General features: G+C 39.7%; 1 protein-coding gene across 1 annotated transcript in view; it reads right to left on the bottom strand.

Annotated features, from left to right (window-relative positions):
• The window catches only part of LOC149285232 (E3 ubiquitin-protein ligase MARCHF9-like), an 83,236-nt gene extending 62,518 nt beyond the window's left edge, over positions 1-20,718 (bottom strand). Inside the window, exon 1 of the mRNA XM_089495647.1 lies at positions 20,395-20,718. Within this exon, the coding sequence (XP_089351773.1) occupies positions 20,395-20,718 (324 nt within the window). The remainder of the gene's footprint in view (positions 1-20,394) is intronic.
• Between the last annotated feature and the right edge of the window lie 2,264 nt (positions 20,719-22,982).

Below are 22,982 nucleotides of genomic sequence, written 5' to 3'. Positions count from 1 at the left end.
TGATGGTTATTACACTCTTTTATCTGTATTGATTAAAAGGACAGGGAACACAAGTGACTTCATTGCGTACACTGATCTACAGCCCTATCTCCAGAGAACCCTGAATTTCTATGGACTCAAACAAGAATCCATGGAGCAAATTTACAGCTTTTGTGACTCCCATTCCATAATTGTATCAGGTCTATTTTAAAAATAACAAAAAGACAGTTAATGAGGAGATAATATATAATTATACATTAATATATATATTATTAGGTTCAATATATTGATGTCTTAATTCTTAAGGCAGTCTTACATTCCTTTTGGTTTTACTAGTTAAAGTTTCCCTTTAAGATAAGCTTTTTGGAAAGAGTAAAGAAAGATGAAAAGATCAAGGATACTGTACCTTTAGCTGTCACTTAGCCACAGCTCATTAATGTCAAACAGCTTCCAAAAAGCACACCATATTATTCAATAATGTGGGTTAATGCGGATCCTGCAAATCATACTTTCTCTACTACATATATTTATATCGTTTCATACATCAATTTTTTAGATTTTTTTAGATCTATTACTTTTTTGGCAATTTTGCCTAAAAGTCATTTTTCATCCTTGAAAAGGCAGAGGATGGTAATAAGTCGATGAAAAAGAGAGCTGAGAGATAGATGTATAGGTAAAGCTTATATTCCATTTTTATTATTTCACTTCTCTATTTTGTTTACTCTGTTTGTTCAGGCAAACTTTACCAATGTGATGTCAGACGTATCGAAACTTAAAACGATTTGTTGCAATTAAACATAAATGCCTGAGGGCCCTGAATGACACAGCTAATGGACTATGCAATATGTTTATTAATGGAGCTCTTCTTAAACTGGGTCTGTCAGCTGAAAGAAAATTACATTAATCAATACAAGAAAAAAAATGTGCTAAAAAAAAATTAAACCTGTTCAGCAGTTTCAATGATATTTTTATGATATAAGTTCCTACTGTATATCTAACCTTCCTCAGCACTAATTATAAGACAAGTCATACAGCATGTTCTGAAGCCTTGGCTTCTAGATTTTTAGCTCTGGCTCCAAACGTTTTATTTTTCAGTATTCCCCCGTTGCCCCACAACCTAACATTGTGTGCAGGGTCAGGGGTATTATGGGACCCGGCTGCTGAAGACTGGGGTGAGGGAACACAGTAAGGGTAGGCATGCCTATGGTCCATTCTTTATTAAGCATGCGCACTGAGGAAATTATTAAGTCATACATCCTACATACAACAGGGGGAGACTTTTCATCAGCTGGTCAGCAAAGTGTAAAACATATATGTATCCTTGGGGGGGCTAATGTAGTCCCCATTAGGGCTGCAACAACTAATCGATCTTAAGACTAAGATCCAGATCCCCCCGCAGCCCTGCAGGAGACCTGGATCCTCCTCTCTGACAGCGGACAACCTCCACTCCTGCCAGCTCTTCCGAGGGGCTTCTATTTTGGAGCACCGGAAGGTCTTGTCATGCCAGCTCTCCACCAAAGAAGTCCCCAGCGGAAGTGCCGGCAGCAGCGGAGGTTGTCTACACGCATCACACCGGCTGCCAGAGAGACTAGAAACCAGGGAGTCTGGAGCACGGGGGGCAAGTCTGGGGGGGGGGGCAGAGTGGCATATATAGGGGATATAAGGCATATCAGGTGGCACAGTGGCATATAGGGGGTATAAGGCATATCTGGGGGGAGTGGCATATCAAGGGGTATAAGGCATATCAGGGGCACAGCAGCATATAGGGGGCATAAGGCATATTTGGGAGGGTGGAGTGGCATATCTGGGGTCAGATGTGCATAACTTGGGGCAGGTTGGAAAATAAAAGGAAATAAAAAAGAGAAATGCATTTTTCTCAATCATGGTTTTTATTAAACATGAAAAAAATCATTTACATGTGAATTAATATTTACTAGTAAAACTTTTTAGGTATTAAAAACTAGTTTGAGAAATATTATGTTTGGGTTCTTGTACCTTTAAAATTTAGCTTTTTTATGTCAGTAAATAGGAAAGTGTTTAGAGAAATGCCATTGTGAGATATAATGACACATGTTAATGTAAATTTTAAGGTTTTTTTTTCTGCTGTTTGTTTTTAACACCCAGTTTGTTCATTAAATTATTTTAAATAAACCAAAAATTTGCATATAGTTTTTTCTTTATCCGACTAATTGAAAAAATAAATCGGCCAACTAATCGATTATGAAAATAATCGTTAGTTGCAGCCATAGTCGCCATAGAGGATCATGAATGTACACATGGCTTGCCCATTCATTTAACCAAATAAGGTATCTGTACTGGCGCAACAACCTCCGAGCTGGATGACACTTCGCTATTCCTGGCCTCCATTTTGAATTGTTCTTCTTAACAAAATCTTTAGGGAGGATGCTAACCTTGTAGTACCTTGAATAAATCAACAAATATGTATACATTCTTCACAGAGGCTTGACTGTACAATTGCACAGAGTATTCATGTTCAAAAACTATTGTGTCAGGTCTCAATACAGAGCCGCAATGTTCTATAAGGTACATCTGGTGATGTAATATTGGTATATTCCACTACCTCCCTGTAGATTACAGCAGTGTGCTATACCTGTACATCTGAAAACTACCTTGTGCCTACTATGGCACTGGTGGTCAATCTATAGCTACAGATGTGTCTGTGTTCCCTATTTACAAAAAAGCCAGCTGGTATTTCTGTTTTTTACTCAATTAAAACAGATGTTTTCTAGTACAGAAAACAAATCAAGCAAAAAAAAAAAAAGAGGACCTTGTGTGTAGGTTCAGGGAATATCAAGCACTTGGATTAATTGCATAAACATTGTAACATGTTTTGGTTTGTGAATTACACAGAATTTACAATGCCAAATTAAATTTCTCTTCCCTATGGCTTTTAAAAAGTTGTACACTTAGAAGAAAAAGGAGTTCTAAACAAGCCCTTCTAATGTAAAATATATTTCTTTATTATACAAAAACATAACAACACATACAGCACTCAAATACTGGACAAGAAAGTCTCCTAGAAGCAAATCCGAGCATGTGAAGGTACTAAAATTGCATATATAAAGTGGCCTGTATGCATTATGGGAGTAATATAAATAAGAATAAGGTGTTGTCACATCAATTACTCACTATGGAGTGCACCTATATCCAATACAACATATTGTTACCTTACAAATCACATATATACATGGATAATCCGATCGTAACTATTAAATATTACCATAAAGTGCTACAGTGCTTACCCATTTAGTAAATATGACCTCCACTTCCATTTAAAAAATGTATCATTTATTTAATAAGAAAAGACACGGATACTAAAACACAGTCCTAATCTAAAACTCCCTGTAAATACAAAGAATAATGATATATATAAATACAGCATCTCACAAAAGTAAGTGCACCCCTCACATTTTTTGTAAATATTTTATTATATATTTTCATGTGATAACACTGCAGAAATGACACTCCCCAATTCATTGAGGGAACCATGAATGCCAACATGTACTGTGATATACTGAAGCGGAGCATGATCCCCCTCCCTTCGGAGACTGGGCTGCAGGGCAGTATTCTAACATGATAACGACCCCAAACACACCTCCAAGACGACCACTGCCATGCTAAAGAAGCCGAGGGTAAAGGTGATGGACTGGCCAAGCATGTCTCCAGACCTAAACCCTATGGAGCATCTGTGGGGCATCCTGAAACGGAAGGTGGGGGAGCACAACGTCTCTAACATCCACCAGCTCCGTGATGTCGTCATGGAGGAGTGGAAGAGGACTCCAGTGGCAACCTGTGAAGCTCTGGTGAACTCCATGCCCAAGAGGGTTAAGGCAGTGCTGGAAAATAATGGTGGCCACACACTTAGGGGTGTACTCACTTTTGTTGCCAAGGTTTAGACATTAATGGCTGTGTGTTGAGTTATTTTGAGGGCACAGAAAAGTTATACAGGCTGTACACTCACTACTTTACATTGTAGCAGAGTGTCATATGAAAAGATATAATCAAATATTTACAAAAATGTGAGGGGTGTACTCCCTATTGTGAGATACTGTATATATACTTTTTTTATTTTTTTAAATGACATCTATTTGTAAAAGGCCTTTTAATCCACATAAAGGATTATTTACTATGAGTCAACAACTTGAAACTGGCTAGAATTGCCCATATTTACATAAAAATCAGAGTTTAGTTCCGGGGCGGATTACCTATGGTTTTTTAAATAAGTTTACTGACAAATTCTCTTTAATGGGGAATGACACTGTACTCACCTATGTCCACTATGCAAACATTGTGGCTGATCTTTTGAATTTATGGTTGATCTGGCTAGATAATTCTTTTGCACGTAAACTATATAATAAAAAATATATCTACTTTGCTTGATTTGCCTGCCTGCTTCTAAATGTATTCTCTGACCTCGGAAATCATGTTGGACATGAGTTCATATAAAAAAAAATCGAAAAAAGTAAACACTCATTCTGAATTCAGGTGATATGTATTATTAACCCTTTATTGTGACCACAAAAATTATATTTTGTATTTTTTTTAGTATATGTCTCTTCTGTCTGGTCTGGCAGAGAAAATGCCGGATTTAACCAAAAATCACAAAAGAGCCACCAATGTGATTGTTTGGTCTGATGTGATATTGATGTCTTTACTCACGTTCCATCTATGGATTGTATTGATTTGTAATGCTGATTGTAGTCGTATTGCACATTACTACTGTTATTTCAAGTAACACTTTCCTGATTAATAAAGAAATGTAAAAAAAAAAAAATAAAAAAAAAAAAGCTTACAAAGGTTGTGAACATTGGAGAAAAAATAACATTTACGTGGCTTGAGTGTGGAAACTCTTCGTATAAGTAGGATTCTCATCTATCCTTAACATTTCGAGGCAAGTGGTGTGAGTGGCCGCACACTTTGTGAGTATAAAAACACGTCTGTCGCCATTAAGCCCCTAGCCTTTATGTGTCAGGATCACTTCGTCATCCCCCCCTTTGGCCCTGGCTGGGACAGTAGCCTTAATTTCACTCAGACAATTCAAAACAGCCCACCAAAAATGTATGTTTCTGAAGCAAAGACAACCCAGCTTACTTGACAAGTGTCATTCTACCACTTTTCATGCAGACGTTTGTGTTCAACAACCTTTCCAGAGTAAACTCATACTCATCATACAAACATTTGAAAGAGATTAAGAAGCTAAAATGCTTCCTTGTGCACAGGTGTGTTATATGTATTGTTTTATACTTTTTGCTTTAAAGCAGTGACCTGTGTTGTTTCCTGTTTTACAATTGATTGCCAGGCACCCGACTTCACGTTTCATGATATAGTAATCAATGCAACAGTGTGACTTACAATAAAGAGGTTAACAGGAATCCAAATCTGTTCCTGCCATTGACTCAACTTTTCACATATGGAGAATGATTCATTAGCTGATATGTGAAGCACGTTGTTGGGGAAAAAAGGCAGAAAGGGAAGAAAACAAGGGCTGTTTGTTAACTATCCAGACTAGGGCTGAAACAACGAATCGATAAAATCGATAATAATCGATAACGGAAATCGTTGTCAACGATTTCCGTTATCGATTAATCGAGTGATCGATTCGTTGTTGGAGCACTCGGCTCCTTTTACTTACCTCCGCGAGCGTTCCCCGCTTCCGCTACACGCGCCTTCTTTTAGTTGCGGTTCGCTCTGTGCGAGTGGCTCCGTTCGCACAGAGCGGTTCGCTCTGTGCGAGTGGCTCCGTTCGCACAGAGCGGTTCGCTCTGTGCGAGTGGCTCCATTCGCACAGAGCGATTCGCGGGGGTGGGGGTGGGGTTTCAGGGGATGCAGGGCAGAGTGGGGGTGGGGGGGGCAGGCCAGGGTAGGAGACTGAGTGCAGGGCAGGGTGGGGGTGGGGATGCAGGGCAGGGTGTGAGTGTGGGGGCAGGGCAGGAGACTGGGTGCAGGGCAGAGTGTGAGTGTGGGTGCAGAGCAGAGTGGGTGCAGGGTGTGAGTGTGGGTGCAGAGCAGAGTGGGTGCAGGGTGTGAGTGTGGGGGCAGGGCAGAATGTGGGGGCAGGGCTGGGTGCAGGGCAGAGTTGGAGACTGGGTGCAGGGGCACAGTGCAAAGTGCCAGGGCTGGGTGCAAAGTGCCAGGGCTGGGTGCTGGGTGCAAAGTGCTGGGTGCAAAGTGCCAGGGCTGGGTGCAAAGTGCCAGGGCTGGGTGCAAAGTGCCGGGTGCAAAGTGCCAGGGCTGGGTGCAAAGTGCCAGGGCTGGGTGCAAAGTGCCAGGGCTGGGTGCAAAGTGCCAGGGGTGGGGCAAAGTGCCAGGGGTGGGGCAAAGTGCCGGGTGCAAAGTGCCGGGTGCAAAGTTTCTTGAACAGTAATAGTCCACCTCTTTTCAGAATGTTTGGGGTTATTTTGTTTCATAAATATTGTGTTTGGGTTTTTGTACTTTGAAAATATTGTTTTTTTATTACATCATAACAAAATAAGAATGTTAATGTAAATTTTAAGTTGTTTTTTAACATCCAGTTCATTAAATTATTTTAAATAAACAAAAAATTTGCATATAGTTTTTTTTTATCCGATTAATCGATTAATCGAAAAAATAATCGGCCAACTAATCGATTATTAAAATAATCGTTAGTTGCAGCCCTAATCCAGACTATTAATGTATTTAAGCATACATTTTTTTGCATTAGTAAATATCGCTACAATATAATTATATGTATATCAAGCTTTCTCTGCAATGGTAAACTATTACATATCCTATGCTAATTAATGTAATTTTTTTTTTAAATGTATACGCTGTGTATGAATTTTTGTCATTCAACAATTTTCAAGACATATGAACCAATGTGGCATGGGATTTATCACACTTTTTATTACCTTAATTTATAGATGAACTTCACAAAAACATAACCCTTCCAGCGTGGACAAAATGATGGCCATATGGAATATCTTTAAAAGTAAAAAGAAAGTCAGCTGCTGGTTATAGAGGTATTTGGGTACCCCTTACATCAAAGTTCCCTTTCAACCGTGAAATAATGGAATATGTTTATTTGAGACCTGGAGCTAAAGAATTTGGCTGTTATATATATATGTAATTCTTGGATACGGCTACTACTGCCAGTGTTAAAACGACCTGGGCTACACCCCGGGTTGGGGTCGGTGGTATTGTAAGACAGGGCTTGACAAATTTGTTGTGAATCTAGGCGCCAGCTAAAAAAGTTAGGAGCCAGGATTTTTTTTTAAACAGTTGGTCAGGAGTGATCTGATCATCAGCCCGCTTACTAAACTCACAGCATTTGACCTGGAAGCACCCTGGACTTTCAGGTCAGTGCTGTTTTTTGTTGGTTTTTTTTTTATTATTTTTTTTGATATATATATATATATATTATTTTTTTTAACGCTTTCAATGCTGATGTTCCATTGGAGCACAGCATTCACTGATATTTAATGTTAACCCCTGCAATGCCACAAATGTGTTATACACAATTGTGGAATTGAAGGGGTTAATGCTGCACTATCGCTCTCATGGAGCGATCATGCAGCAGGGGGGGTGTTGGGGCTGGTCTCCACACTTATGTGGAGAACAAAGAACCCTCTCCCCCTGTCCCTGAAGCTGCCTCTGGGAAGCAATTGCTGGTCATTGAAGGGGGGAGTCTCTGATGACTGCTGTAGGCTTCCATGCCTACAGGAGTCATCAAAGGGCTTGTGGGGGGGGCACAGCAGCAGAGCCCCGTACAAAATGGGAATTAATCATGGAGCGATCAGGCAGCAGGGGGATGTTGTGTCAGGTCCCCACACAACACTCAACCCCCTTTCCTGAAGCTGCCTGTGGCAGCTGAAAACGCTATTGCAGGTTTTCCTGCAATCGCGGTTTCAGCCTACAGGATCACTCCGTGGGAGTGATCTCAGGCTCGGGGGTGGGCTCTGAGTGGCTGTGCTGTCTGCCCAGACTCCTGGGCAGACAGCAGCAGCAGCGCCCCTTCGTGGTGACGCAGGGGCATTTTTTTGTGGATGTAAGAGGCTGACAAACTCCTAGGCGCCAGGACAAAATTCTGAGTCGCCATGGCGACCTGGCGCCTGGGATTTGTCGAGCCCTGCTGTAAGAGTAGTCTAAAGGAGGTCTGCGGTCTTCGCCAGAGTTTAAAAGCAAACCAGTAGTAAGAACGAAATAGTCTAATGAAAAACCAAAGAAGTAACCAAGTAACCATGGTATATTATTATTATTATTTGCTTAATCCTGGTTGAATTAAAACGGTTGTATGATGACTTAAAAAGCAGAGTTATCTGATCTTCAATTCTAGAACCTGAATTAATGAATTAGGGATTAGAAATTCAAGATACATAGGAGTCCATGAACCAATGCATTAAATGGGATGAAAGCAGAACCAGTAGAGACATTTGACAGAGCCCTGATCTACTTTGCAGTTACAGAAACCAGTTCAGACAGCCATGTAATGGCAGCGTAGTTTACCAATCTTATATTCTGATGGGAATAAACACAAGTGAACTTGCCGACCTTGATTTCCATCTAGGGAATTGATTGAATAAACCCACTTTTTTTGTCCTTTATTATAATAGTGGTATAAATGTCTCTTGGGCAACATCAAACTACGATGGAATAATTTCCATTTTCTCTGCTACGGAATAAATAGTATTGATAAGTGTTCTAAATGTAGAATGTTAAAAAGAGAATGAAAAGTAAGCACAGTGCAAATTCCATGTACAACAAACATATGCAGAAAACACAAATGATTTTTCCAAAGTAAATGAATATTTGTTTCTTGAATTATCAACACATTGGATATTTTTATATAGTAGAAACTCAGTTGTGGCTTTTTCTAAAACTCAGCCAACACAATTCTGATTGTGTTAACGCTCCAAAATACAGAAAGTAGCAGTCAATATTGGTTTGGCCGGGCAAAACATATACTTGTCTGAATTATTTTGTGAGTGGTTTCTAAATAGTGGCTCTGCCTGCTACTTAGAAATGCGCTTGCTCCATGCTATCAGATTTTACATTGTAATCAGACCTTGCGACCTGGCATATTGCAAAGTGTGCCAAGTTCTCAAACGACTCCAAACAATATAGTGTTACAAGACTATGTGTACTTGCAAATGGTATTTCTATACAGTGGAAACACTTGGCTGTCCTATGACCACGAGCACAAATAAGGATGCAGGTTATGTGAGATACGTGTAAATCCATCTAAGTTTATATAAGTATTGCCAAGCAATTGTGACCTTATGGATCAGTGGCCTAAGGGACCATCCACATCAATGTGCTACAGCTACCGCATCCTCATACAGATTCTGCTATGATGGGAAGGTGTTCCTTTTTACAGTCACAAATGATACAACCCAAGATGAACAGTACAGCCATAAAATATAAATGTTTTATATTGTTGTTCTCTTCAGTTAAATTCAAGGGAATCCGATTAATTTTGTGTATATCAGGATAGTAGCACCCATCCTTTTATGTGACAGCCTTTCAAAGCCCTTTACGAAGTTAAGTATGTACCAAGTGTGGTTTAGTTTCAAAAGCATATATCTGTATAACCACCAAAAAAACAAAGGTTTGATAACCTTATAACCTGCAGAATGTGTTTGTTATTCATAAGCATAACAAGGCAGCAGGGATTACACTTATTTCATGTATTTATTATTTTTCCACTGTCCAAGGTACTGAACATAGAGAATTAAGGATTTCCATTCCACACTTTTACTCCCAGCAAGCCACAATATAGGAAATTTATTGAAAACGGATCAATTGCACTGCGACTACTGACGTGCTTGGTGTGGTCCTGACTCGAGTACAAAACAACTCCATAAGCACACAATAGCCCCATCCACCTTCATCATCTTCACCAACACCATAAGATGTATTTCCAGAAAGCAAGGGAATGGTTGCACCTGATTTTGGGTTTAAGCACTTGCAAAAATGAAATAGAACTTTTCTAGCAGGTGAGACAATCACAATAGTCCACTTATTTTAGTGGAAATGCCTGAGCATTTTTGGAACTGGGCATCAACAATTATTCACTGTGCCCAGGGCCTGCAGCATACAGAAAATATCCCATATGCTATTTTTGGGGGGATTCTTTAAAGTCTCCTTCCCCCTTAGGAAGGAAAGGATAGCTTTCAGGATTTTTGGGATTCCATCAAATGCTTCAACTACTTGATATCACTACACATTCCAAATGGCCAACCCCACCAAGATTCTTCTGCAGGAACGGTATAAATGCTCTTTTATAATGCCTGGCAGTAACATTCAACAATCGTACAGACTCTGTTGTTAGTGACTATACCCCTAGATCAGAAGTTGAGAATCCCTGGACTTTATTCTTTAAACGGAAATAACAAAAATATTGAGTAGAATGGATTGTTACCCTGAGCAGGTAAAGCATGCATTGTTATCAAACTTAGCCTGTGATATGGAGATACCTGGGCTCTTTTGTTATGTGGCTAACATTTAATAGTATTGCAAAGGTGTGACGTTACACTGCAGTAAATCACAAAGCACCCTTAAACTCTGTATTTAAGAACAGAAAGGACAGAACAGATGTTGTGACGTCTCAAAATTCACTCCAAATGGACAAAGACAATACCAGTCATGGATAGCTTTTTGCCCAAAGCCAATTTCGCAAAAAAAGCAAACTTGACATTTCAATTTAGTCAGTCTGGTATAGAAATTGTTAAAATCAGTAACAAAAAAAAAAAAAAAGATCAAGGAAACAGGAAAATTAATTGCACGGTTTGTTTGTTAAATTCAATACTCAACGCTTCAGCTCAGTCTGCTTGTATCAGCACTACTAATATTTGCCCCAAGCATCATCCTGCTGTTTTCTAAAGACATAATTCCCTATATCTATGACTTTGAGGTTGGCTGCGCGTGAGACCCGATATGTAAGAGTTTGGGCTGCTTAAGGGCTTGTGGAAGGAGTATTTGGTGTTTCCGACAAACCAAAATTAAATAGCAAGTTAGATCAGGAAGTCTGCACCCGAAGGGCCACAATATTAAACCTGTAAGGTCTGATTGAATCTAGAACAGGTAAATCTGGTTTGCAGTTTGGTCAGGGGCACCAACACGTTCAGTCTATATATATATATATATATATATATATATATGCAGCAAGGTGCCTGGAGTGGAAAGGGTGGTTCTAATCAAATGCAGATAAATCAAGGAAAAACTTTATATATCTATCTATCCATCTATCTATTAGCAAGAACTAATTTTGGCGTGTATAATTAAAGCGGGCATTTGACCAAAACGCCCCTGTAAATATCAATTAAGGTTACCATTGATTACTATTGGGTCAGTCTCATCCAATCTCTTTGTTTGTAACATGAAATATGGCTGGGCATGAAAGCTATTTTTAAACTCATCTACAGTGAACTAAATATGTTGCCAGAAACCTAATTTACCTCACACAAAATAATAAAATTCTAATGAATTGAGATTGACAACCTCTTTAATATCATAGGAGCTTGCCAGCTATTATTGATATAGAACTTTCTGGCTCCCCTGGAACTAAAAAAATCAAATTGGTCTAAACGTAAATTAAACCATTACATCGTAATCGCTATTTTTCTTGTTAATTAATATATTATTTTTTGTCCTTATTGTTGCACACTTCTTTGTCCTAGAGATTTTCTCTCACAATCTCATTCAGCCCACTCATGAAAAGGCAATTGTATCATCTTATTAAGAGTCCTATTTATGATTAAGGTGATAAAATGTTTATTTTTCCATAAATTATCTGGAGTCCATACCAATAAATACTCATGTAGAAGCCAGTTGGATTAGTCATGTAAGATCATAGGCATGACTTAGAAGCTTGGCCTCACCAACTTGTGGTACTAGCCTCCAATGCATACTTGGAGAGAACATTATAGGTTGAAAAAATATATGGGAATACAATACATTTCAAACAAGATATATAACATTCACTTTTAGACCAAACTGATATGAAGAATATAGTCTGGGCTGTTAGTCCTCTGATGCTATACCTCAAAGTGATCAGGGAACCATCCTGAAGACTCTGCGTTATAATCCCAATATGCATCTAAACACTAAATACCTGTCAGGACCCGGGCGAGAAGGTCTGGTAGGAGTCCATGTGCAGGGGATACGGGGGACTCTGTCTGTACTCCTTTATGCATGGTGACAGAGAGATAGGAACAGACAGAGTAGCAGAACTGGAAAGGACGGGAGCTGAGGCAGAGAGACGGGAGCAGAGGAAGGTGCAGGCTCGGGAGCTGAGGCAGAGAGACGGGAGCCGAGGCAGGCACAGGCTCGGGTGCAGGTGCAGGCACAGGCTCGGGTGCCGGTGCAGGCACAGGCTCGGGTGCCGGTGCAGGCACAGGCTCGGGTGCCGGTGCAGGCACAGGCTCGGGTGCCGGTGCAGGCACAGGCTCGGGTGCCGGTGCAGGCACAGGCTCGGGTGCCGGTGCAGGCACAGGCTCGGGTGCCGGTGCAGGCACAGGCTCGGGTGCGGGCCCACTGGCAGGTAAGCCCACAGGCGGGTTCAGGCACAGGTACAGGCTCGGGTGCGGGCCCACTGGCAGGTAAGCCCACAGGCGGGTTCAGGCACAGGTACAGGCTCGGGTGCGGGCCCACTGGCAGGTAAGCCCACAGGCAGGTTCAGGCACAGGTACAGGCTCGGGTGCGGGCCCACTGGCAGGTAAGCCCACAGGCAGGTTTAGGTACTGGTCCAGGTACAGGTGAGGCCCACTGGCAGGGCGGCCGGGAACGGAGGCCCACTGGCAGGGCGGCCGGGAACGGAGGCCCACTGGCAGGGCGGCCGGGCACGGGCACAGGAGCAAGCTCAGGTACAGGTAGCGGCTCAGAGCAAAGGCAGTCCTTTAACATCAATGCCAAGGCCCTGACTGATGGGCAGGGCAGGTCTTATAAAGGCAGGCTTCACTCAGTTCATGAGGCGCAGCGGTACCTGATAATCAGGTTCAGCTCACTCCAGAGGGAGGAGGGTGGCCACTAGTGGTAGCAGATGTATTAGCTTGATGTATGATTCAGCCATGGTTCAGGGAGCAGAGAGTGGACCCTGACAATACCTAATAACACTTATTAACTACATTGTCTCGTCAGACGTTTGGGATACCTCCTTGGGAAAAAAAACATTCCCTTCTAATTATAGGAAACAATTTGGAGCAAATACCTATGAATAACATAAAGAAAAACAAAGTTGTGGTGCAGCTCAGTGAGAAATACCTGCAGGTTCCTCAAATTATCACACAAAAATCAACTTTCATAAACGGATTCTCCATTAAAAAAAAAAATTAACACAACTATAAGATCGAGGTCCCAGAATGAACAAAAAACTAACTATGAGCCATCTGGAAATTTGTAGGAAACTTCTATACCGATGCAATGTTCCGGTCCAATTGGCTGAAATGTTCCCTCAGGGTTGTGGGTGTATATTATCCATGTTGCATGTTCGGTGGAGTTGCATCAAACCATCAGATTTGGGGGCAAATGTTTGTATCATTATTAATGTTCTAGACATCGGTCACCCAAAGGCTGTGTAGACCGCACTGCTTGGAATGTTCCCTTCTGAAGCACCAAAGGGGTCCAGGAAAATAACTGTGCATATATTTAGCAAAGAATTGGAAACAAACCTCCTTCCGTTGAGATGATGATAGATTTATATTTTATATATTTCTAAGAGATATGAAGTCATGTAAATATGACTATCTGTCCTGAACAATATGAGAAAATGTGGTCGGGGTAGATTTATTTGTGTAATAATTTACTGCTGCGGGCAGTAAGGGAGAGGAAGCACTGGATTTTCGACTTTCAATGCACCTAATATCTAACGTGTATTTACAACGTAGTCAAATATGAAAAAAAATATAATAACTACATGCCAAAAGATTGACCTGCACAGGTCTTTATCATGACATGTTTAATTAAAAGAGCCTTCTTTCCAAGTTAAATGCATATTGAATTCCATTTTGCTGGAATTATTGTCAGTACAATTCCTGGTTCAAGTAAACGCAGTTGGGAGAGGACCCAGATGAGACAGAAGTCTTATTTTCTAACCCCAATAACCAAAGACTGCAAGGAGCAAACCACATGAAGTAAAAGGGAGTTCCATGTGAAATGAACTCGGACATGCATTAACAAAAATAATACAATTTTGGGGACTAGACTGTTGCTAATTATATAAAAAATCTGTAATGTACTGTTTTACACTGTGAAAGGGATACTCTAGTCATCAGCTATCATATTTAATGAATATGATAGCTGTATGGCCACTTTCAAGTTTGCATATACATTTGTCCCTTTCCACGCACCCCAATTAAAGCCCTGCAGGAGATGTGTTTGGCCACACTTCCCTGCCACTAACTGACTGCTTTAAACAGCCAATCACGGGCAAGACATGTCAGGCTATGGAGAGGGAGGGCAGCTGTTGCAGCAGAACCGCAATTTCTAGGTCAGATACAGGCTTTATTTTTATTTCATGTTTCATATTGGAAGAATGTGTATTAAGGTACTCACAGAGTATCTTAATATGCATTCTCCTATAGCGAGAGTGTCAGCGGTCTCTTTAACCGCTGCAAAATAATGCATGGCAAAGCAGCGTTGTGATGCTTTTGCAGCTAAATTACATGGAGCAGTATTGCTGTAAGCAGTCAAAAACCACATTATTTGCAAGACAATATAAGTCCTCCATTATATAAATCAACATAAATTAAGCTTTGAGGGCATGGTGTAAGTGAGAAGTCAACAGGACTACCTATATCGAACAACTGACTGTGTAGATATCTTCATAGCTGATAAATTAATAGCTGGGAAATTAAGGACACCAGGGGTAAAATAGGGAAAGCAGAGAAAAATACAACATGCTTCTCTTTGGTAGCTTTATGAGTCATCCGTAGATGGAAGTACATAAGGTTTTTTTTTTAATGGAAATAACAGATACCTACACTCATGCAGTTGGCAGAAACATTGGGACATTTGTCACCATATGTTTTTAGAACTGTGTTATGTTTTAATTACAATTTGTACAGTGGATTTATTTTAACAGTTTGTTTACTAGCTGATTGAATAGTGGGATGGTAGAAAACCCTGAGCCTAGGAGGGATTCCTTACATATTTGAAGAAACTGGAGAGATTCGACACTCATTTCACGGTTATTGTTAAACATTGGAATTTATTTATTGGGATGGTTTCGAGGAAGATGTGCCTGACATCCTTAAGAGGCAGAGTTCTGGATTATGACATCATCACCCCACACATAGCGACGTGTAATTGTGTTCTTTGCCTCTCTCAAGCACAATCTAGCTTTAATAAACTAGATTTCAATATTTTTATTTAACTTGATTCTCTTATTCTCAGAGACGGACAGATGTACCACCAAATAATGATCTGTATAAGAAATATTTTTAAATGTTAATTCTAGTGTACCTTTGCACCATTTTTATTTGTTCTTCGGGCCAGTTAAAGTTTATTTAGGTTTGTTAAAATTAGCAGCAAGGCAGGCATATTTCGGAGCAAACTTTATCAAATTACTTTGGAGCCAGGAAAGCAGTGTGTGGATATAGTTCTCTATAAACAACTCAAAAATCCTGGCACCAGCATTACTGCTTTTCAGGAGGCATAGCTCTCTTGCTTCTGGGATTTGTCAAGCCTTGATTTAGACATAGTCCTCAAAAACAAATAAAAAAAGATATACGATTAGTATTAAATGGGAAACATACTGGAATTGAGCGCTGAAAACCATCTATCACTGTTATTTTTATTTAATGTCGTGTTTTTAAGATATTATATTTATCAGCTCTTATATACAAGATTCCCCAACTCAAGGCATATACATGAAAATGTATTCTTAATTTACCATCATCCATTAATGGAATTCAGACCAAATAGGAAGTTGTAACATGCTCTCTGTGTACATTGCTTTTTTATCCCATATTGATATTCTAACAATGTTTTAGACATGCTCTAGAACAGATTTCTTACAGCCTTGGAGATCCTCTATAAATGTATTCTTCTCATTAATATGCAAGGATTGGACAGACGTTTAAAACTTGCGACCCTAAATACGACGAAATATATTACAACAGAAAAATAAAAGCACCTTTTTAATAAAAAAAAAATAAAAAAATGTATTTCATTAAAAAATCTTGTATAGCTTTTAGCCCCTTAACATTTAAATTTTTAATTGTATTTTCTTAAACTTTGGCTGGGTATCGGTGTGTTTATAATGTATAGATATCAACTTCAGAAGAGAGGTTCTGCTAAAATTTATTAATAAGACTTAATTATGAAAGGTAGAAGAAAGAATCTGATATGACCAGTATTGATTCAATGTATACATACATTTGAGCTTTAAAAACCCAATGTGAATTATAGTTGTTAACTTGGCTATTTCCTAGCAAATTAGAGTACAGAACTTTGGAGATATATCTTATTTATCTTTTAGATAAGGTAAATTCTAGCAAGCTTAACTCATGTCTCTGTTAAAACATGGAATCGTATATTCCCTCTATTGGTCGGTGATATACAGTATATTGTAAATGAAAGATAATATCAATAAAGAGCAGTGCCTGTAATTTACAGAATCAAGCCTTTAATTCAACCTCCGTTGAAGTGTGAGGTAATGATTCCATAAACATGCATGCATTAGACCTCCCTCTAAAAGCATGATTCATGTTTCCTGTCACTTGCCAGCAAGCTTCATTGTCAGCCAACGTTACCAAAATTAGAAAGAAAAAAAAAAAACGCTCCATTGCTATCTACATTTTTTGGTAGATGTTTTTTGCACAATTGTTAAAATATTATCATTCACAACTTCTTGGAAACTGGATTGTGCTCAGTGGGAAACTGGAAGTCAGATCCGCTAATCTTCCAGTAACTGGTAAATAAACATAAATACAGTTTACTTGAATGATAAACAGTCACAAGATTCCATGGGAAAAAAACAATTCTTTAGTGTCAAAACACTAAGTGATAAAGTGCCATTATTAGTCTGGTGTATGTTATTGTTAAGCTGTAGGTGGTTCCAAGCATGTATCCCACATTAGCGTCTGAATTCACCTCTTCAAATGTGTAATTTGTAACTAATTTGTAAACCTGCTCACACAACGTTATACTCTAGAAATAAAATATTGTGTCTGTATTGTATTTCCTACATGTAGAAAATGGATGAAGTTTAAGAATATTTTATGTGTAAAACACAAGTTAAAGACCTTGCAAAGCCTCCAGATTTCATACTTGGCATGGCCTCCATGTTTGATACCAAGATCTAGCCTTCACATGAGATGGTTAGCATAGCCTCCAGGTGAGACAGCTAGCATGGCCTGGAAGTGAGATAACTAGCATGATCTTCAGATTATATAGCTAGTATACCCGTCAGGTTAGATGCCTATTGTGGCTTCCAAGTTTGATACCTATCATAGCCTCAAGTATCATCTCCGAATAGGATAACTAGCATGGTGTCCAGGTGAGATAACATAGCCTCCATGCCACACATCTAGTATGGTGTTCAGGTTATATATCTAGCATGGCCTCTAGATTAGATATCTAGCATGGCCTCTAGGTTAGATACCTAGCATGGCCTCTAGGTTAGATATCTAGCATGGCCTCTAGGTTATATATCTAGCATGGTCTCTAGCTTAGATACCTAGCATGGCCTCTAGGTTAGATACCTAGCATGGCCTCTAGGTTATATACCTAGCATGGTCTCTAGCTTAGATACCTAGCATGGTCTCTAGCTTAGATACCTAGCATGGCCTCTAGGTTAGATACCTAGCATGGCCTCTAGGTTAGATACCTAGCATGGCCTCTAGGTTATATACCTAGCATGGTCTCTAGCTTAGATACCTAGCATGGCCTCTAGGTTAGATGTCTAGCATAGCCTCTAGGTCAGATACCTAGCATGGCCTCTACGTCAGCTACCTAGCATGGCCTCTAGGTCAGATACCTAGCATGGCCCCTAGGTCAGATACCAGCATGGCCTCTAGGTCAGATACCTAGCATGGCCTTCAGGTCAGATACCTAGCATGGCCTTCAGGTCAGATACCTAGCATGGCCTTCAGGTCAGATACATAGCATGACCTTCAGGTTAGATTGTTATGGACTACTTAATAATAATGTTAACAACCTCATGTTAAATGTTATATAGCATTAATTTCCAGACCCATAACAAGCTGGTCTATAAGATGTTGCAATTATTTTTTTTAATCCTTAACTGTTTATAAAGTATTATATCTGGTATTGAACCAAACAAAAATGAACTCCCCTAACCCTGATAAAAGCTTTTAGCTATTAGTACATTAAAATGCTAGGAATCCTCGATGATATATATCACTTTCTAGCATTCTTGAATATTGTAATTAGAAGTTAAGCTTCATCAGGGTCAGAGCACTCAATTTTTATCTTTTTTGGAGCTACTTCTTTGTCTTTTGTTTTGTGTCTCTGGTGAAGACAACAAAATCACAATATATAGACAGTTTTCATATTCTATATTTAGTGCTTTCCTGAATTATACATTGTGTTCCTGGTTAAAGGAGCCATCTGGTCACACTAAAATACATTTAATACATTGATATACTGTTTCGAAAAACAAACATTTGACCTTCAATTAATTTTCATTTCAATATACTTACACACGGTTTTGTAAATTGATTAGTCAACATCCACAAAAAGGTCTTATACCGTTTAAACAAGAATTGTAATGATTCTCAAGTTATGAGACCCGGATTCCAGAAGTACTATCTCATAGACAAAACACAATTATTTTGCACAGTAACCTGCAGGAGATATGAAATATTGTATAAAGGAATCAAGCAAGTTATGGCATTCTTCACAGTAGGGGTTCCATTGCCAGCACATAAGGGCAACAAAGGGAACAGGTTTTCAGAACAAGTCCTTCACTAATGTACAATGTTAGTCAATCAATTACATTGGGACTGGAGAAATCCAAACATTATGGACACCTCTCCATGCGAGAAATCACTAGATCGTTAAGGAGACAAAGCTGAGAGGTCCCTTTAAGTGGTGCCCCGTTGTATTCTGTTGAATACCCCATATGTGTTTGCCCTAGTCCTCGTCTCCAGTTATTTTCAATGCAGGAGATGTGTTTGGCTAAACCTCTCCTTACCACCAAGCAGCTCTAGTGCTGGCCCAACAAAATCTGCAGGTGGCGGTCTTTTCAGACCACCATGCACACGCGTGGAAAGTGATTTCACTGGACTACAGTGGTAGGAAGGCAGCTGCACCTCTGTAGCTGCAGCTTCAATCTTAAGTAATTCACGCACAATATATATATATATATATTTACAGGTTTTTTTTTAAATGCATTCTCTTAAAGCATTTCAATAGTCATTCTTCTTTACTGGTGCTGTTAGGGACATTAAACTGTCCCTTTAAACCCCAAGTAAGCAATACAACTTAATACACTGAGGCACTACAACTTGATCGAGCATTAAATATTCCTAAATCAATAGCATTTATCGCTGAAGCAGATCAGCTGCCTACAATTACCAACATTAGGGATGAATTTTATTAACTGTGATAAATGTAGCACCAGCAGTTCACACCTAAAGAAAATTCTATGAGAATCCTAGAAGACATTTGAAAAATGTATACCCTACTAAATATGTCACAGATTTCAAAAATCTAGCTCCCTGTGTCCAAAATTATGTTTGAATTATTTGTTATTGTGCAAAACTACATAGTACGTTAGATTTTAAAATTAATGGGAAATAACGGCAACATCCGAGTCCTAAAGGAAGAAGCAATCTAAAAATTCCACATATCCCTCAAAATACTAGTTTTACTGGTATCTCTAACATGGATTATTAGCGAGATGACTATGACTGCACAACCCAAGTCCAAACAAACAAAAAACAAACAACTTCAGGTTACTTTAAATCAGACGCCAACATCATATCCATATAATTCTACTAACGCTGATATAGGATCCCATGATTTATGACCGCTTTAAAAAACATTTCTAAAATCACTTAATATTGAAACATTGATTGTTTTTCCCCCCATGATATAATTTTGTCAGCTGATCCAAACGCTCTAGAACAATCAGTAGTTTTTAGCTGATACAATGATTATACTACTTCACAGATGAAAATAATAAAAACATGACATTCCTGTTGTCAGATGACACACATTGTGACACATGAAATTATAGCCAAAATCCTTTATATCTCAACCCTGGTATAGCCTTGACATGCCAGAATGGATTCTATATCTGAAGAACACAATCCATGCTATCTTCTAGATACATGGCAAATATCCTAAGGCTCTAGGCTTACCTAACATGATCTCCCCCAGACCCTTTTACCTCAAGTGACTTCCTTGCGTGAGCCATTTAACGAAACATAAAACTGACCATAACGGGATAAAGCCATGTTGTGGTCTCACCTGTTCAGGACCCTGGAAGCAGATCCTGCACTGAGGGGTCCTCATGCCACTGTCAATGCTGCTTCCAAGGGACACGGCGTCCAGCGCAGCCCCAAGACGACTATCCTTCTCTTCTAGCCCAAGGTTGCGGGGTCTGGGCTCAGCCCCATAATATTCCTCCTCATCATCTCTTGAGGAACAGTCTGCAAAGGGAGGCCATCCGCAGCCCCCCACTCCTAAACCCCGCATGGCCTGGCCCGGCTCCGGCTCACTTCGACCGGAACGGGTCAACACCAGAACTTTCAGTTCATTGAAGAACATGCGTAGCCTATACTTAAACATCATTCACCAGCCGGAGGTCCGGGGGTCTGGATGGATCCAGTGCAAAGCCAGGCAGATCCCAGCAGCAGAGGCATGGACTCAGGCCCCAGGTGACCCAGTGAGGTTAAGCGTCTTGTCACCTTTGAGTAGCCCTGTATGCCAAAATGAGGGCTGCACTGCATGGAGTTAGCTGAGTGCAATTCTTCTCATCTAAAGGTTCTGATAATTGAACAGTAAGGCGCACCCAAAAAACCTTCCAAACCAGGAGGAAAATGCTCTGCAGACAAGACAGACACTATAAGAGGATCAAGTGACAAGGACTTAAATTGGGCTCAAGATAACCTCACATGCATTTATAAGTGCAGAATCAATAAACCTGCAACATTAAGGCCAAGAAGCAATTCAAACCCCATAAAGTGTGTGCTGTGATTTTCTGCCTCTAATCCAGAAGGGATGCATATGGACACCAAGGGTTAAATACACATGATCACAAGAATGCAATTAACATGGATGCAGGAAGAGGAAGAGACCTGGCTGCCTGGGATAATGATATCTCACTGCCAATCCTATCAGGGAAAGAGTGCAGCTTCATAAGCTCCCAGGTGAAGAATAAAGAACAAAAAAAAAAGCAATTCTGAAAAATCAGCAGACATCACTCCTCCTCTCCCTTAAAAAAAAAATTAAAATAAGGCAAAAAAAGGCAAAAAAGTAAAAATGCAGTTGCTTATAATCCAATGTAATAAAAAAGGCAAAAATATGGATAAGGAGATGGTTTTCTTCCAGCTGTCGTTTTCTCTGTCTTCCCTCCCCCTTGCTTCCCCTCTCTTTCCTTCGGATGAAACACACAAGGCTCCTTCTTTTGTCTCAGCTTTCAGCATCCCCAACCTGCTCTGTCTTCCCATCCATCCACTCCAGACCTATCCAATGGACCTGCACTGCCACCAGATCAGACAAGGCTCCTGCTGGGCAGCCACCTGACTGCAACACAAATACATCTCATAATTATAAATATAATATAATTATATATATCTATATATATACACACACACACATATAACATATATATATATATAATATACATAGCAGATGTCACAGCAGTGCTGGAACAATGAAAGATGATCATGCAACAAAATCAACTGACATTTAACATTCCACTTATATTTGCCATAACTGAATGGAATGCATGCAATGTTCTATCTGCATGCATTAGAGGTTTAAGAGATTGGAATACAATAAGATGTCTTACCATTCGCCGCTTGCATGCTCCAGGGATGCATTCTTAACACGCACTAGCCGTAAAAATATATACATACATGTAGGTCTGTGGGTCTTTATTTATTATTATTGCATTCAGCACAGGCAGAAATGGATGGCTATGAAGTGAGGGCTGGATAAATATGGCTTCTTCTTCCGGTATGGCATGTTAAATAAAACATTATTCTTTTTATTGTAGAGAGAGAGTGTGTTTGCGAGCTGGGATGGGAGCTCAGCCTGTGCTGCGCATCTGCAGCTGGGTGAGGATCTGGAGGGACCTGACGTGCTCTATTCACGTGGGAGTGGGGCGGGAGATGTGAAAGTGACCAGCAAAGGGAGGAGTGGGGCAACAACAAAAAAAAGCTAAGTGCCCACCTAGGGTAGGTAAGCCCCAAGAAAGGGGCTTTAGCATTAGGGCAATTGCAGGCAACTGTGGAATTCCACTCCCATCATCCTCAGCCGGCCTCATTTCTAGGAAATGTGTGGTATTTTCATAACCTGAGGATGGTTGGGTTTTTTTAACATATAATGTAAATGGACTCTGATGCATATGATGAAATGGTAATTATTATTATTATTATTATCTTCTTACAATACATATATTCTAGGGATGACACGACTCGAATTGACAGACTGAGACAAACTGATATATTAGGGTTAAATATTAAAAAATGAATTGGGAATTACACAAAATTTCCTAAAATATTTGTAAATGTAAACTTGAGGAGATTTGCTAAATTTTAGCAAAGGGGTATACTGCACTATTAAGAGAAATGGATCTTTTGTGGATTATTTTTAATTAAGTAATAAATTAATAAAATAATATTTAGGGGCAGTTCAAGGTAATGGCACTTGCAATTATACAAATAGACTAGAGTTTATTTTGAAATACATGTTTTGTCTCCTTGTACAGAGAATAAAAGCAATCAGGTTCAACTGAACTCGGGGATTACGGGGGGAACTCCGGTTGGCAATGGGCTTCAGAACAGATATCTGGGCTAATATGTGTAGATCCTGTAACTTTGTTTGAGTAC

This window comes from Sceloporus occidentalis, unplaced genomic scaffold, assembly GCF_023333645.1.
Source record: "Sceloporus occidentalis isolate IW3139 unplaced genomic scaffold, rSceOcc1.0.p SCAF_82, whole genome shotgun sequence".
Taxonomy (NCBI): Eukaryota; Metazoa; Chordata; class Lepidosauria; order Squamata; family Phrynosomatidae; genus Sceloporus; species Sceloporus occidentalis.
Note: the sequence above shows the minus strand (reverse complement) of the source record. Positions and strands in the feature narration are given on the sequence as shown.